Raw genomic sequence first — 14,676 nt, forward strand, 5'->3', positions numbered from 1 at the left:
AGAGTCTGATTGCTCAGGCTCATGATTATTGTAGGCTCTCCTTTGCAGCAAATGGCTAATATAGGAAATTCTCTTACTAGTCATCACATGTACAGTAACTGCTGTTCCTTGATTCACTATATTGTAATTATTTGTTATGAAATTTTGAGTAGCCAAATACAGCTCAACCTCGTTATAACGTAATCCGTTACAATACGAATCCGCTTATAACGCGATGCAAGCGTGGCTCCCAATTTTCGTATTTATGAATACTTTACAACACAATTATTCGTATTTTAAATACTTTATTGTACAATGCATACAATTGAACATTATTTCTAGCGCGATTCGCTTATAACGCGATGTGATTCTTTGGACCCCAAGCACAGCGTTATAAGGGGTTTGTGGAAAACGCTTGTTCCGGTGGGGAGAAGCAGATCAGCGGGCACCACGATGCAGAAAGAATTGAATTAAAGCTGGACTGTGCTGTATAACGATTCCTTTATTTCGGCATGGATAAAAAGAGGAGGGGAAGCATACCCCTGCACCCTGCACCCTGCACTTCTATTTGAGAAAGCCCAATTACTGGGTGAAACGCGTTAGAGGTGCAGGGGTATGCTTCCCCTCCTCTTTTTATCCATGCCGAAATAAAGGAATCGTTATACAGCACAGTCCAGCTTTAATTCAATTCTTTCTGCATCGTGGTGCCCGCTGATCTGCTTCTCCCCACCGGAACAAGCGTTTTCCACATTGTCTACTACTTCAGCTTTGGAGCACACAGAACCGATCGTCATATGTGAGTACAATCGCTGCCCCATGAGAGCTGCCCCAGGCACATAGGTTTATTCCGTTCAGAGACTTTGGAGAGGTCTTGGGGGGGTTCCAGGACTTCCCCCTTACAACTCTGCATATCTCTGCTAGACCTTATGCCATCTAGGGGTTAAATGCTTACAGCCTCAAGCATGCATCATCACACCCTGTGATCCGGTTCAAGTGCAGGAAGACAATTTAATCAAAAAGTGGGTCATTATTTTGCTCTGTAGCATTGGTTGATTGGGGGCCTTTACCCCTATATTTTTTATAAGGGGTTTGAGCAGTATTACTTATTTTTTTGTCAACTTAAAAAAAGGACGTTTTAATAATCTAAATGCACATAATCGAAATTAAGTTTTACTCATCTGCTGCACTGAATTTATTGACACTAGTTGATTGATAACTATGTATGCAAATCTGTAAACCATTTTCTTTCTGCAGCACCTTTATTTGTAAGAGGCTGATAAATACTGCAGGATGAAAAGATGGAGCAGCCACTGCTACCACCACCAGGACCAGACAGCCTTCGCCTTTTCAGCAGAGAATCTCTTGCAGCTGTTGAGAAGCGTTTTGCAGAAGAAAAAGCTAAGAAGCCATCAAAGGATCGCAGAGATGATGATGACGAAAATGGCCCCAAGCCAAATAGGGACTTGGAAGCAGGCAAATCCCTGCCTTTTATATATGGTGACATGCCTTCTGGAATGGTTTCAGAACCAATGGAGGACCTGGACCCATTCTACAGCAACAAAAGGGTATGAACATTTCAAATGAGAGATGATATACAAAATCAAATATATAACTGATTGATTCAATTTTACATGTATATACATTTTCTTTCTCAGCTATTATTAATGGCCAACAGCATAAACTGCTAAGGGTACTAGAGATGATGTAGCTATACAGACCAATCTTGCAGTATGCTGGTGAGAGTGTCCTGTGATATTTCTCCTAGGGGGCAGGAGAAATATCACAGGACACTCTCACCAGCATACTGCAAGATTGGTCTGTATAGCTACATTAATCACTAGTATACCTACTGTACTTAGGATCATTTGCTCTATGTGTAGCTTGCTGGACTGATTGCTGGATCTCTACAGGATTGCCTGAGGACTCTTGTTTGTCCGTTGGACTTGTGTTAACCCTTGTGAGGATACTTTATGTACCATTGCCCCTATCTTTGTTGTTTTTTTGGGAGTCTGGTACAGGGAATAGGGAAGTACCATTGGATACAACATATCTTTTGGGAACGGGCCTGAAGAAGGGGGTTAACACCCCGAAACGTTGCCGCTCCCCTTCTCCTGTACTTTTTTACGTTTGCTCATACCCCATCCCTTCCCTCCCCCCTCCCTTGTTGTTGCATTGTATTTTTCATTCACTTTGTGTTTTGTTCATTAAACCTTATGGTTCACTGCTCCCCTCTCTTTTCCTTTTTTAAGTGCTGGGAACAATTGTTTTCTATCATATTGATATCATGTTTTGGTTATTGTTATCTAGTATTAGTTGCTGCGTCATACTTGCAAATACAAATTGGGAATATGTATCAAGCTCCTGTATTTGCTGTTTGTTTTTCAAGTCACAGTTTAAGGAAGGATGGACAAAAATGTCTTATATAGTTCCTGGATATGTATAAGTTCCAGTAGGATATATTCTTGTATCTTTTGAGTGTTACATACATGAAGGTAAAAACCACCTTGCAAACAATAAGATGGTTTGGCAATGGACAACTGTAAATTTTAGTGAGCTCTGATATTCTTTTTCCATGGTCCTTTTTCTGTGCATATCAACCATTAGGGTTGTATAGTAATACCTAGATAAACTGCAACATGTTTATCTTTTTAGAGCACAGACACCAGATGCTAAAATGGTATCTTCGTCCGTCACACTTCTAAATGGGGCTAGCAACATACTACTTTGCAGTGAAGGGTTTAAATGCAAATTGAAATAATGTACCTTAATGTTGTCTATCTGATTCGGCAACATATACAGTATTTGTATTTATTGTTGAAGTTTTCATTCATAAACTGGTCATAGAATTAAGGAGTAACTTGCACTGACCTGAATATGACACTTGATTATGTTTATAAAATAACCACAAGAAAGGCTTTACTTTTTGACTTAAAATATTCAGGGGAAATCTTAAGAAAGTAAATTGCCAAAAGTTAGTATAATAATTTGACCAGAATGATATTTAAATAATAGTGTAGTAACTTGACTCATTTAGTTTCTTTTAAAATTTTTTGGAGTCTGTGTATTTGCTAAATATGGTCATATGTATCTTGTTACTTCTAGAATATTGTTATAGTACATTGTTTACTTTGAGTGGTTGGACTTTGAGCAAATAGCACTCTGATCAGCTCAAATGTACACAAGGAACTGATGCATAAATTCAAACCTTCCTGATATAATTGAATATCAGACGACCTTGCCACCACCATGTATATGTAGATTTCCAGACAAACATGTACACCAGCTACTAGCTGTACCCATCTACTGGGCCAGCCAAATTCCATGACCAACATTTCATAGGGACACCAGCACACCCTGTCATTCACCATTGAGTATTAGCGCTGCCTCTACCTCCATAAAAGGACAGCGCCAAACTTTGTCACCCATCATGGGCTGTAGTACCACCTTACCCACCAGGAACACTAAAGCCCAGATACACTAAGCACTGTGAGGCTATTTAACCTACATTAACGTCATGTTAATGGTAATGATTATCCACTATCTAGTGTAGAGTTACTTATTACAGATTATAGTGAAAATGAGTTACAAACTATATGCAAGTGACGTGTTACCCTAATATTAACATTATTATAATCATTTATTTGTAAAGCACCAACATATCCCGCAGCGTATATCTGCAAAATATTATCTAAGTTACTAACATTATATTAGTTAGGTCATAATAACCTTAAAAAAGTGTGGTGAAGACCTACTCTTAATCTCAAACCAGCAGAGCCAGTACAACAACCTCACACTGAAGAGACCCACAAGGTCGAAACAGTCTGTGAGTGGGTTTACTGGTTTTGCATCTCATCCTAAGCTATGTTTTAAAAGCTGTGTTTAAAGCAGCATGCATTGGCTTAAGGTTGTTCATGTAATGTGAGCTTGAGACAAACGGTGGCACTGTGTGCTCATTTGCATGTCATTTCCCAGAATCCCTTGCTGCATTGGAAGTGCTGTGTGCTGGGTGATAATGGTGAAGGCGGGGTTGCAGACCTGTCTAAGACATGCAAATGAGCATACATTAATATTTCCATTTGCTATATATATATATATATATATATATATATATATATATATATATATATATATATATATATATATATATATATATATATATATATATTGGAACACTATGGGCATATACCAGAGTATAACCAAAGCATACAATGAAAGTGTAGTATTTTGAACTCCAGAGAGACGTCACAGTTAGGGATGGTATCCCCAAATGATGGTCAACTGTGATTAAGGAATCCGATGTTGAGCAGGTGCCTCTGAATGGAAGCGTCCATGTCTTGAAACAGCTGTGATCAGCAAACAACAGATGCTGGAAGTATGAGCGGAACACTCCGCAAAGGCCTCCTAAATGAGGAAGGAAACTGCAAGTTCTATTTAACTGCAGTATGTGGGTTCAGCGTAAGTAAAACCTCTCTGTAGCTCTGTTTCTTTATACCTCCATGAAAAACAGTTAGCACTTGTTAGTATCCCAGCTACAGTCAGCTGTAGTTCCCGTCGGCCTGCATAAGTCAAACAAACTTTGACGAAATGGTGGATAACAGGATGTCACGTATTTCAGGGTGATTGCAATGTTGCTAGTGATCATCCAGAGGTAACAACAAAAAAAAGTCCCAACGCGTTTCGTCGTATTCATGCGACTTTCTCAAGGGTATAAATGCTGGAATATGATGTTGATTTTTTATACCCTAAGCATTTCCTAGGTATCGCCCATCTTGAAACAAACAAAGCTACAATGTATCTCTTAATGTTGTCAAAGGGTTCCTATGTGGATACAAATAACATAACAATCAATTTGATATTGTATATAATTATAATATCATGTTGGCTGTTCCACAACACCAACAACAAATAATACATAACATACAAATATTGACAATATAAAATAAATAGACAAATTAAAAAAATAAAAACAATTATATTAAATGAAAATATATAAAGAAACATGAAATAATACTAACAATTTAAGTTATCCAAATATAAATGAAAAATATATACACTGTAACAATGTTGATAATATAAATGTATGGTGCCATAGAACTAATGCTTAGAATTAGAGATCAAAAACTAAAGATCAATCAAATAAAAGGAGTCTATTATTAGTGAATATGATTAAAAGACTATATCAATCAATTAAAACAACAATAGATACAGGGGAACATATATTGCATACAAAACTATGTTTCAAATATGTATAAGACCAGACAGAGAAACCCTTGCCCAGCTAGGTAGAAAGATAGTAAATAATGGGAGTGCTCTTCAGGAGTGATGAGGTAAAAACAAGAACTTAAAATGCCATGCTGCCAAATAATGACTGAAGACGTACTATGATTCAGGGAGGCAGATGGTAAATCCGTCAGCTTGTAAGACCCCTGTATAGTTAGGTTAAGGTGTACTGTTGCTATAATAGCAAACAATTGTGGTTAATAGTTAGGTACTTAATGTGTCTTTTATACTTTTATCAGTGTGATGTGGCACAAATAGGTTGTAGCCTAGGTAAGATAGTTAAAAGAGTAGCACATAGGAACAGTTTAGCAGTTGTCTCAAGTTACACTGTAGCCAGATTAGTGCAGAGTGAATACTGGTGTATGTGGCAAGTAGGTGTCTGTTGGTCGCGGGCTGCGATTCTAACTGGTTGAAGTGAGATAGCACAGCGGAGCAGTTTCTTTTCCCAACGGAAGAGACTGATGTCCGTGAGATATCACTAGTAGTGCTATGGAGAATATCAGAAACAATGCAGTTCAATTGGTAATTATATCTGTGTTGCTGTTATCACGTGTAAGCGAGATTGAGCACTAACAAGTACAGGCATACCCCGCATTAACGTACGCAATGGGACCGGAGCATGTATGTAAAGCGAAAATGTACATAAAGTGAAGCACTACCTTTTCCCCACTTATCGATGCATGTACTGTACTGCAATCGTTATATACGTGCATAACTGATGTAAACAATGCATTTGTAACAGGCTCTATAGTCTCCCCGCTTGCGCACAGCTTCGGTACAGGTAGAGAGCTGGTATTGCTGTTCAGGACGTGATGACAGGCGCATGCGTGAGCTGCCGTTTGCCTATTGGGCGATATGTACTTACTCGCGAGTGTACTTAAAGTGAGTGTACTTAAAGCAGGGTATGCCTGTATAAACACTGCCCTACAGTATATTCCTAATGCCACCATATCACCTCTCTCCCCCCACCACCATCATCACCTGTCTCTCCCCACCATCATAACCTCTCTGTCCCCACCACCATACCCTCTCTCTGCCCCCCCGCCCCCCCCACCATCCTTACCTCTCTCTCCCACCATCATTACCTCTCTCTCCCTCCCACCATTATCACCTCTCTCCCCCCACAATCATCATGTCTCTCTCCCCACCGCCATCATCACCTCTCTCTCCACACCACCATCACCTCTTTCCCCTCCACCACCATTATCTCTTTCCCCCCACCATCACCTATCTGTCCCCCCCACCATCATCATGTCTCTCTCTCCCCCACCATCATCACCTTCCTGTCCCCCCACCACCATCATCCCTCTCTCCACCCCACCATTATCACCTCTCTTTTCCCCCACCATCATTACCTCTCTCTCCCTCCCACCATTATCACCTCTCTTTCCCCCCACCATAATCACCTCTCTTCCCCCTCTCCCCCATGCCTACCTGTGGGTGGTCCGGTGTTAAACAGAAGCCACCAGAGGAATCAGCAGTTGTTACACAGCAGAAAAGGATATCAGTGGAGGAGTGCGCTCTAGTGGTTTGACCCGGAGGTCTTTCTTACTCCCAGTGTCTGCTGCTAGAGCGTGCTCCTCCTCTGCTCTCCTGCTCTGCTGTGTAACAGCTGCTGATTCCTCTGCAAGCTTCTGTTTAATGCTGGGGGGCCCGCCGCCGCATACCATCTACCCCGCCTGTCTGAAGAGAGCGATGGGCCACTGACAGGGGGTAGGGGGGGGGGAGAAAGCGCCCCCCCCAGAGTGCGGGCCCCGAGCCATAGCTACAGTACACCCCTGCTTAGTGACAAAAACAGATGACATTTTATTTGACTGTTTGTCATGAGGCACACGCAGATATTTTCTCTTATTTAATTGTTTTACTTTGTGTCTAGCCAAATGTGCTGTCCTATCAATGTTTCATACTCTGTCTAGTGAACTAATGACTAAACCCTTACTATAACCCTTATATAAAAATGTATTCTTTAGACACATAGATTGTCTTTCAAATCTATTCTGGGTGCTGCTAAAGATGAAATGTGGAAATCAGGAACTAGACCTAAACATACTAGTACCAATGTTATTTTAGGGGAACCCCAGAGAAGAGAACAAGTGGAGAAACATTACCCTTTATGGGACCATCAAAGAGAAATCCCTTTCAAAATTAATTTCTTTGTTGACCTGAATAATGATATCAGAAAAGTCACCCTGAAAATACATTTTTGTTAAAGGGTAGTAAACACAATAATCCAAATGTTTTCTGGATGATAGTGATCTAGTTCATCATTGAAACCTCCAATCTCTGCTGGCAGAATCTGACATTCATGAATCTTCTACACATATAGACACTACTGAGAATCCTATGTTGGATACATCTTTATGTGTTAGTTATTCCAATTGCCATTGACAATTAATTTAGACATTCCATTTTTCATCCCAAATCTGTATTTTATCCATCTTTATTCAAAGGTACACACTTGGAAATTTTTCTATTCTATGGTACTGGAGTATTTCAATTATATGTGCAAACAAAAGACTCCTACCAACTGGTCATTAAACTATCTGACAAAGTGGCCACTATCATCCAAAATCGTTCTGATTTTGTAGCAGAGGGGATACTAACTCCTATGTTTTGTTAGATATGGATCATCCTGAATCTTATCACACTATTTTCCAAACACACCTAATAAAAGCTAGGAGTATTGGTATTTTCACCGAACACGAATACAAGTTTTTGCTCAACCCTCATCCAAATATTCCCATCTTTTATCATTTACCCAAAGCTCATAAAACCCGCCTCAATCCAGCAGGTAGACCCATCATATCGTGGATCAGATCAATGACATTCAATTTATCTCAATAATGTGGATAATTTTTTACAACCGTCTGTGGTCCAATTACCATCATACTGTACATATGAGATCCGTTGCACGTCATAGATCCGGTCTCCGATATAGAGTGGAAATCCACTTATAGATGGGCTACCTGTGAATTGCAAGCGTTATACAATTGTATTGACCACACAAAAGCACTCAATGCCATCAGTCCCCTTTAAAATGGAGATATTACTTTGCCATGTGCACAGAAGCTGTCCTATTGGAGAGCAGCAAGTTTATTTTATTGTAGGTCATAATAATTTTTTATTTGACTCATTTTATTTTCAGATATGTGGAATGACCATGGAGCCAGGTTCGCTCCAAGTTATGCCAACCTGTTCATGGGTTGTTAGGAGGCCTCCCATGTTTGGTCAAGCAATCCGCATGGGAAATGGATTGAAAATATTCATTTTGGGCTGTTTAGCCGTATGAAGCGTAACTGCTCAGAAATGGAGGACTTTGAAAGACAATCTATGTATCTAAAGAATACATTTTTGGATTAGGGTTATAGTAAGGGCTTGGTAAATAGTTCACTAGAGAGAGTACAAAACATTAATAGGAGAGCCCTTTAGGCTTGACACAAAGTAAAATCATTAAATAAGGGAACATATCTTGGTGTGCTTCATGACAAACAGTCAGATGAATTGTCATCTGCTTTTGTCACCAAGTATAATCAGTCAGCTTACAATATTAGGCAGATTTTGCAGAAATGTTGGAGGATCCTTGTGGGTGATCCCATTTAAAGAATTATCTTCCTCCCTTACCCAAGGTGATTTTCCGCAAGGCACATTAAAAAAAAAAAACTTCTTGGTGCCTAGTTGCATTCCATCCAGCAGTGCCATTGAAAGAATTCCATTCAAGTTATCAGACATGGGACATTTTAAACGTGCTAACATCTACAGTAGATGTCTCACTTGTAAAATCTTGATCACTACAGGTTCATTTGAGAATCATAGAACTCCAATTACATGTGGTTGCAACCTTTATTATAGAGACAGAACCACATGTCCACTCTATGTTCGATTTTTAGAACATAGATGAAGTATTCTAAAGGGCGCACAGACACATGGGATTTCAAAACATTTCTGTAAATAACATCACAAGGATGTATCTACTTTAAAAATGATGGGTTTAGAATATATTCCGATGTCCATCCTTGGAGGTGACAGATTAAAAAAATGAAGTCACAAGAAACATTTTGGATATTTAAATTGGACACTCTGGTACTGAATAGTCTCAATGAACAATAAGATATAAGTACTCTTATTACATGTTAGATTAATTAAATGTCATATTTCCGCATCCATGAATCAGGGGTAGGCTATACTGTTCTGATTTTAAAGTAATTTTGACTAATTTTATTATAATTCACATTTCTTCCAATTAATTTTGGCGGCATGCATAAATGAGGCTTTAGAATCCTTTTTGTCCTTTTCAATAAGTAATGGTTAGCATTGATATGTCCTATTTTGGTTTACCTATATCCTACATCATCTTTAATATCTGTATAGATAATTCAGATTAAATCATAGTTTTTCTTATACATGATGAAACTGATTTATATCTTTACTCGTCAGGTTGTCTTTCATTATGAATAGGGGGAACCTTATGTGTCATTCCACGTGCAATTGATCTAATCATTGTCGTGTGCCCTCCACGAATAGGTTGTACCTTTCGTGTGGTACATATAGACACAGCTTTTTAATCATTTTAATATTTTATTAATATTTATATTCTTACATCTTTTAAACATTGTTTTGTTTGCAGTATATGTTCCCCTCTATATATTGTTGTTTTTATCGATTGATATCGTCTATTAACTATATTCACTATAACCGACGCCTCTTATTTGAGAGATCTTTAGTTTTAGATCTCTAATTCTAATAATTAATTCTATGGCACCATACATTTATACTATGAACATGGTTTATATATATTTAATTTGAATTGAATCATTTCAATGTTTGGTATGTCATGTTTCTTTATATATTTTCATTTATTATAATTGTTTTTATTTTCAAGTTTGTGTATTTTATTTTATGTTGTCAATATGTATACAGTATGTTATGTATTATTTGCTGTTAGTATTGTTTAACACCCAGCATGAAACAGCACTCATAAACAATATCACATTCTTTGTTATGTTACTTGTAGCCACATAGAAACCCTTTGACAACACTGAGAGATACACTGTAGCTTTAAGTTTGTTTCAAGATGGCCGGTACCTAGGAAACGCTTAGAGCATAAAAGATCACATCATATTCCAGCATTTTTACCTTGAAAAAGTTGCATGAACATGGCGAAACACGTTGGGACTTTTTTTTTTGTTGCTATCTGGATGATCACTAGCAACATTGCAATAATACTAAAATACTTGACATCCTGTTATCCACCAGTTAGTCAAAGTTTGTTTGACTCATGCAGGCTGACGGGAACTACAGCTGACTGTGGCTTGGATACTAATAAGCTACAAGTGCTAACTGTTTTGCGTGGAGGTATAAAGAAACAGAGCTCTGCAGAGCTTTTTGCACAAGCTGGATCCTTCACACTGCAGTTAAATAGAACTTGCAGTTACCTTCCTCATTTGGGAGGCCTTTGTGGAGTGCTCCGCTCATACTTCCAGCGTCTGTTGTTTGCTGATCACAACTGTGTCAAGACACGGACGCTTCCACTCAAAGGCACGCACTGTTTGGTGTCAGAGAGAGAAGCAGCAAAGCCTTTGGAGACCCCCTCAACATTGGATTCCTTAATTGCAGTTGACCATTATTTGGGGACACCACCCCTAACTGTGACGTGTCTCCGGCGTTCATAATACCACACTTTCAGTGTTTGCTTCGGTTATACTCTGGTATACGCCCACAGTGTTCCAATATTTATTCACAAGAGCTACTGAGTATATTTTGGTACCCAAAACTTCTATCATCCTCCTGGATCCCGTCTCAGGACCCAGTGTTTACTTAATGACCTAAAGGATGTGAACATTTTATTATTGTTGAGTATTTTTAATCTTGACTCTGTTCGCATCGCTCTTTATTAAATGTAATGTGCTACGGAGCATGCGGTTAAACGTCTGTTCCTGTTTTAGGTTAAACGTCATGTTTTATGTACGGATTAAATGGAGCTTAGTGTACCTGGTCCTACAATACATCACTTCCTCACGTCTCATTTCCCGCCGTGCTCCATCCCTCTCCCACAGCCTTCTTCTAACGTAACACCATGCTTTCCACTTCTCCAGCTACATCTGATCTATAATTTATATCCCCTGCCCATTTATTCAGACCTCCCGCTATTGCACTAATGGGATTTCTTTTTAGTTTTCCACCTAATTAGACTGACGTTTGTGGTTGTCTGCAAATTGGAGCAGGGTAGTGCCACAAAGTACACGTGGTGTAGTCCAAGATGAGCATATCTAAGAAGCTAAAGGAATCCCTTAAAGTTAAGCCAAAACAGGTTTGCCAAATTGATCAAGCCAGATGTTGCCCTGTAAACAATTATACAAACTCTGGTCCCAAATGCTTTTCACCGAGTTGCAAACGTCTTGTGTTTATTCTACTGGAGGAGTTGTGGGTAGAATGAGTATAGTATTTGTAGAATGTTTGGGGGCCTAATCGCCAGTGATGGAGAGTCTGAAATTCAGTGACTCGACTTAATAACAACAATACCCTTTGGAAAGTTTTAATATTAAAACCAGAAAAGTAAGATATGTGTCCTCAACTCAGGAAACAAATAAGCATGTCGCAGAAAGGTTATATTCGTTCTAACACATATTTTTATTTTTGTTTTCTTTCAGACCTTTATAGTATTGAATAGAGGAAAGACAATTTTCCGCTTCAGTGCCACATCTGCCTTGTACATTTTAACTCCTTTCAACCCTCTTAGAAAAATATCTATAAAGATTTTGGTACATTCATATCCTTTTCAGTGATTTGAGCTATGGGAGTCTTTCATGTTACAGTATGTTATTTAGCCAGATATTTAAAGCAACAATACCAACCATATGGTCACCCATATCTGTGGCTAAAGAACTAGGCTATAGCAATTACTGGAGACAAGAAAACACAGCCACTGATAGTCATACTGTATGGCATTGAATGGCATGCTGCAGATACCGCACCTTCACAGGGCCTGAATATTAGCAGGAGGCTTCTTAAATTGACCAGTAGATAGCATTGCTGCTATAACCTTTATTTTGAGACATTTCCAACACTGGAACCCCTTGTGGATAATTCTGTGGACTGGAATTTGTAATACCTTTGCATCTTTATTTGCATAAAGTGTTTTTTTTTCAAGGTCAACAAAACATATGGCATTCAAATATCTCTCCTTCCTGTGTTTGTTCCAGGTGCACGACATATATATATATACAACGTATTCTGGAGATGTCATTAGAATGTTAATTGTTTATTGCAAGAGGGGCATGGCTTTTCTGTTAGTTTTAAAAAATCCATCAATAGGTTTTTTAGTGATGTTTACTGTTCATTCTCTGCTGTTTCAGGAACAGAAACTGTACATTAAAATCAAAATCTATCCCAATTATTTTTAAGTATGAAATGAAATAAATGAAACAGGCACGTAGTGTCCAATAGTAAAAAAATATGTATTCAATTCAAATGAGTTCATGCTCTAAAATATAGTTGAAACCACGATAAAACTATCACAAAAAGAGCAGAATTGAAAAGCTGCAAAAACCATAAAAGGTCAGGGACTTGCTAACTTTTCACCCGGCATTTCCTGATTTTCAGGTTTCAATTCAATGTGGTTGGTTTTTCTAGTATACTTATCTGTTTGCTCTGTTTTTGTTGTTATTGTTATAAATGTCAGTTATTAAAAGCCCGGGGTATACAAACACAATAAGTGAAAGTGATGACAGATAACTATACTGTTTCCACCCTAGTTAGCATTGGTCTGATGATGACTTGATTACTAGCTGACTATACACAGTGACAGTGAGGATCGTGAGGAACAGGTCTCAACCATTATGAGTTTGCAAGGGCACCGTTCAGCTGCCCCCAAGCAGGCCCTGTGAGGCCTCAGTTTTTTCTAACCAGTGAAAAATTGCTGACAGCTTTGGAGTGTGAGCACTTTGGGTGATAAAGGGAACTCATTCCCGATAGTGTATGTGCAACAGTACTAGGGCTGTTCAGCAGGGCCCAGCACCAACTGCAGTGCCTGTAAGAGAACCATCTGATTCTTGTACAACAGCAAACAGAAATGGATACTAAAGTGGATTTAGCAACATATATATGTAACAGGTGTGAGGCTTATAGGATTGCTGAGTGTCCGCTGATGGTAGTGGGGAAGACAGGACAGGCTTTCGGGAAATAGAGCTCTCATCTCGTACATGGGTGCAGCGCCTCCATTCCTCGCAGGCCCCTTCTGTGCCTGGTGCAGTCCCTGCAGGAAAAAAACATCTTGCACTTCCCCTGATAAACTGCAGTCACAGGCAGGAGTATAGAAGCAGCAACTGGTCTTTACTCTTGTACATCCGTACACAGCATACAACAGGTACAATCTTCTTAGGGTCCCTGGTCTCAACCCCAGGGCTTGAGGCCCCAAAGGTCTATCCTTTGCTCCCATACTACCTGGTGGAGTAACAGGTAGTATCCCACTGGTGGAAAAAAAGGTGAACAATAGCGCTCATGTAAACAGTGATAATATAAAACCTGTGATGTATAGTCCAAAATGGTAGTCCTGGAGCTGCCCAAAGAAGTGGATCTGGTATCTCCTACCCAGATTTGGTGACGTAGGGGAAAAACACCTCCTGTGGCGCTGAGGTAAGGTTGGATAAGGTTGTAGACAAAGTTCTTTTCTGGATGGATTCCCTCAAGAAAAAAAGAAGAAAAAACAAGCATACACACTACAATAGTGCATTATCCAGGGACAACAAGGATATATAAAGAGAGCACTTGAATACATATAAAAACACATTATAAAATACATTGAATAGCACTAAAAACTATCTGTGCCTCTGCATTAGAACCAGAAGTCTTGAAACTTGCTCCGCTTTGGTAAAATTGGAAACCTACTCACCAAAAGTGACTAGGACATAAGCATTGGTATAATGGTCTTGTCTGCAGGTAAACCGCTTGCCGTGGGGTGAATTTGCGTCAATCTTTACTCAGGAGTCTGCTTGCTGCTTTCTCCCAGAGTCCGGTCGAACGACTCTTCCTGTGTCGTCACCGCTTGAATTCCACAGCTACGGTTTCCCTGCAATGCCAAAAGACCTCCTACGCGTTTCGAAACTCCAAATAGTGGGTTTCTTCGTCAGGGATGATTACTGCATTTGTCTTCAATGTATTTTATAATGTGTTTTTATATGTATTAAAGTGCTCTCTTTATATATCCTTGTTGTCCCTGGATAATGCACTATTGTAGTGTGTATGCTTGTTTTTTCTTCTTTTTTTCTTGAGGGAATCCATCCAGAAAAGAACTTTGTCTACAACCTTATCCAACCTTACCTCAGCGCCACAGGTAGTATCCCACTGCCTTGCGGGAGGGAAAGAGGTGGCCAGGGCCCTGGCTCCACACTTCCAACAACCACTACATTTGGATCTGCAGTC

At 39.3% G+C, this 14,676-nt stretch overlaps 1 protein-coding gene across 6 annotated transcripts in view; it reads left to right on the forward strand.

Annotated features, from left to right (window-relative positions):
- The window catches only part of LOC142499606 (sodium channel protein type 2 subunit alpha-like), a 167,676-nt gene that overhangs the window by 35,471 nt on the left and 117,529 nt on the right, over positions 1-14,676 (forward strand). For all 6 annotated transcript variants that reach the window (XM_075609189.1, XM_075609192.1, XM_075609188.1 and 3 more), the window contains 2 exons: positions 1,234-1,544; positions 11,907-12,024. In XM_075609189.1, coding sequence (XP_075465304.1) covers positions 1,278-1,544; positions 11,907-12,024 — 385 coding nt within the window. In that variant the 5' untranslated portion in view covers positions 1,234-1,277. The remainder of the gene's footprint in view (positions 1-1,233; positions 1,545-11,906; positions 12,025-14,676) is intronic.

This window comes from Ascaphus truei, chromosome 7 (genome assembly GCF_040206685.1).
Source record: "Ascaphus truei isolate aAscTru1 chromosome 7, aAscTru1.hap1, whole genome shotgun sequence".
In the NCBI taxonomy this organism is placed as follows: Eukaryota; Metazoa; Chordata; class Amphibia; order Anura; family Ascaphidae; genus Ascaphus; species Ascaphus truei.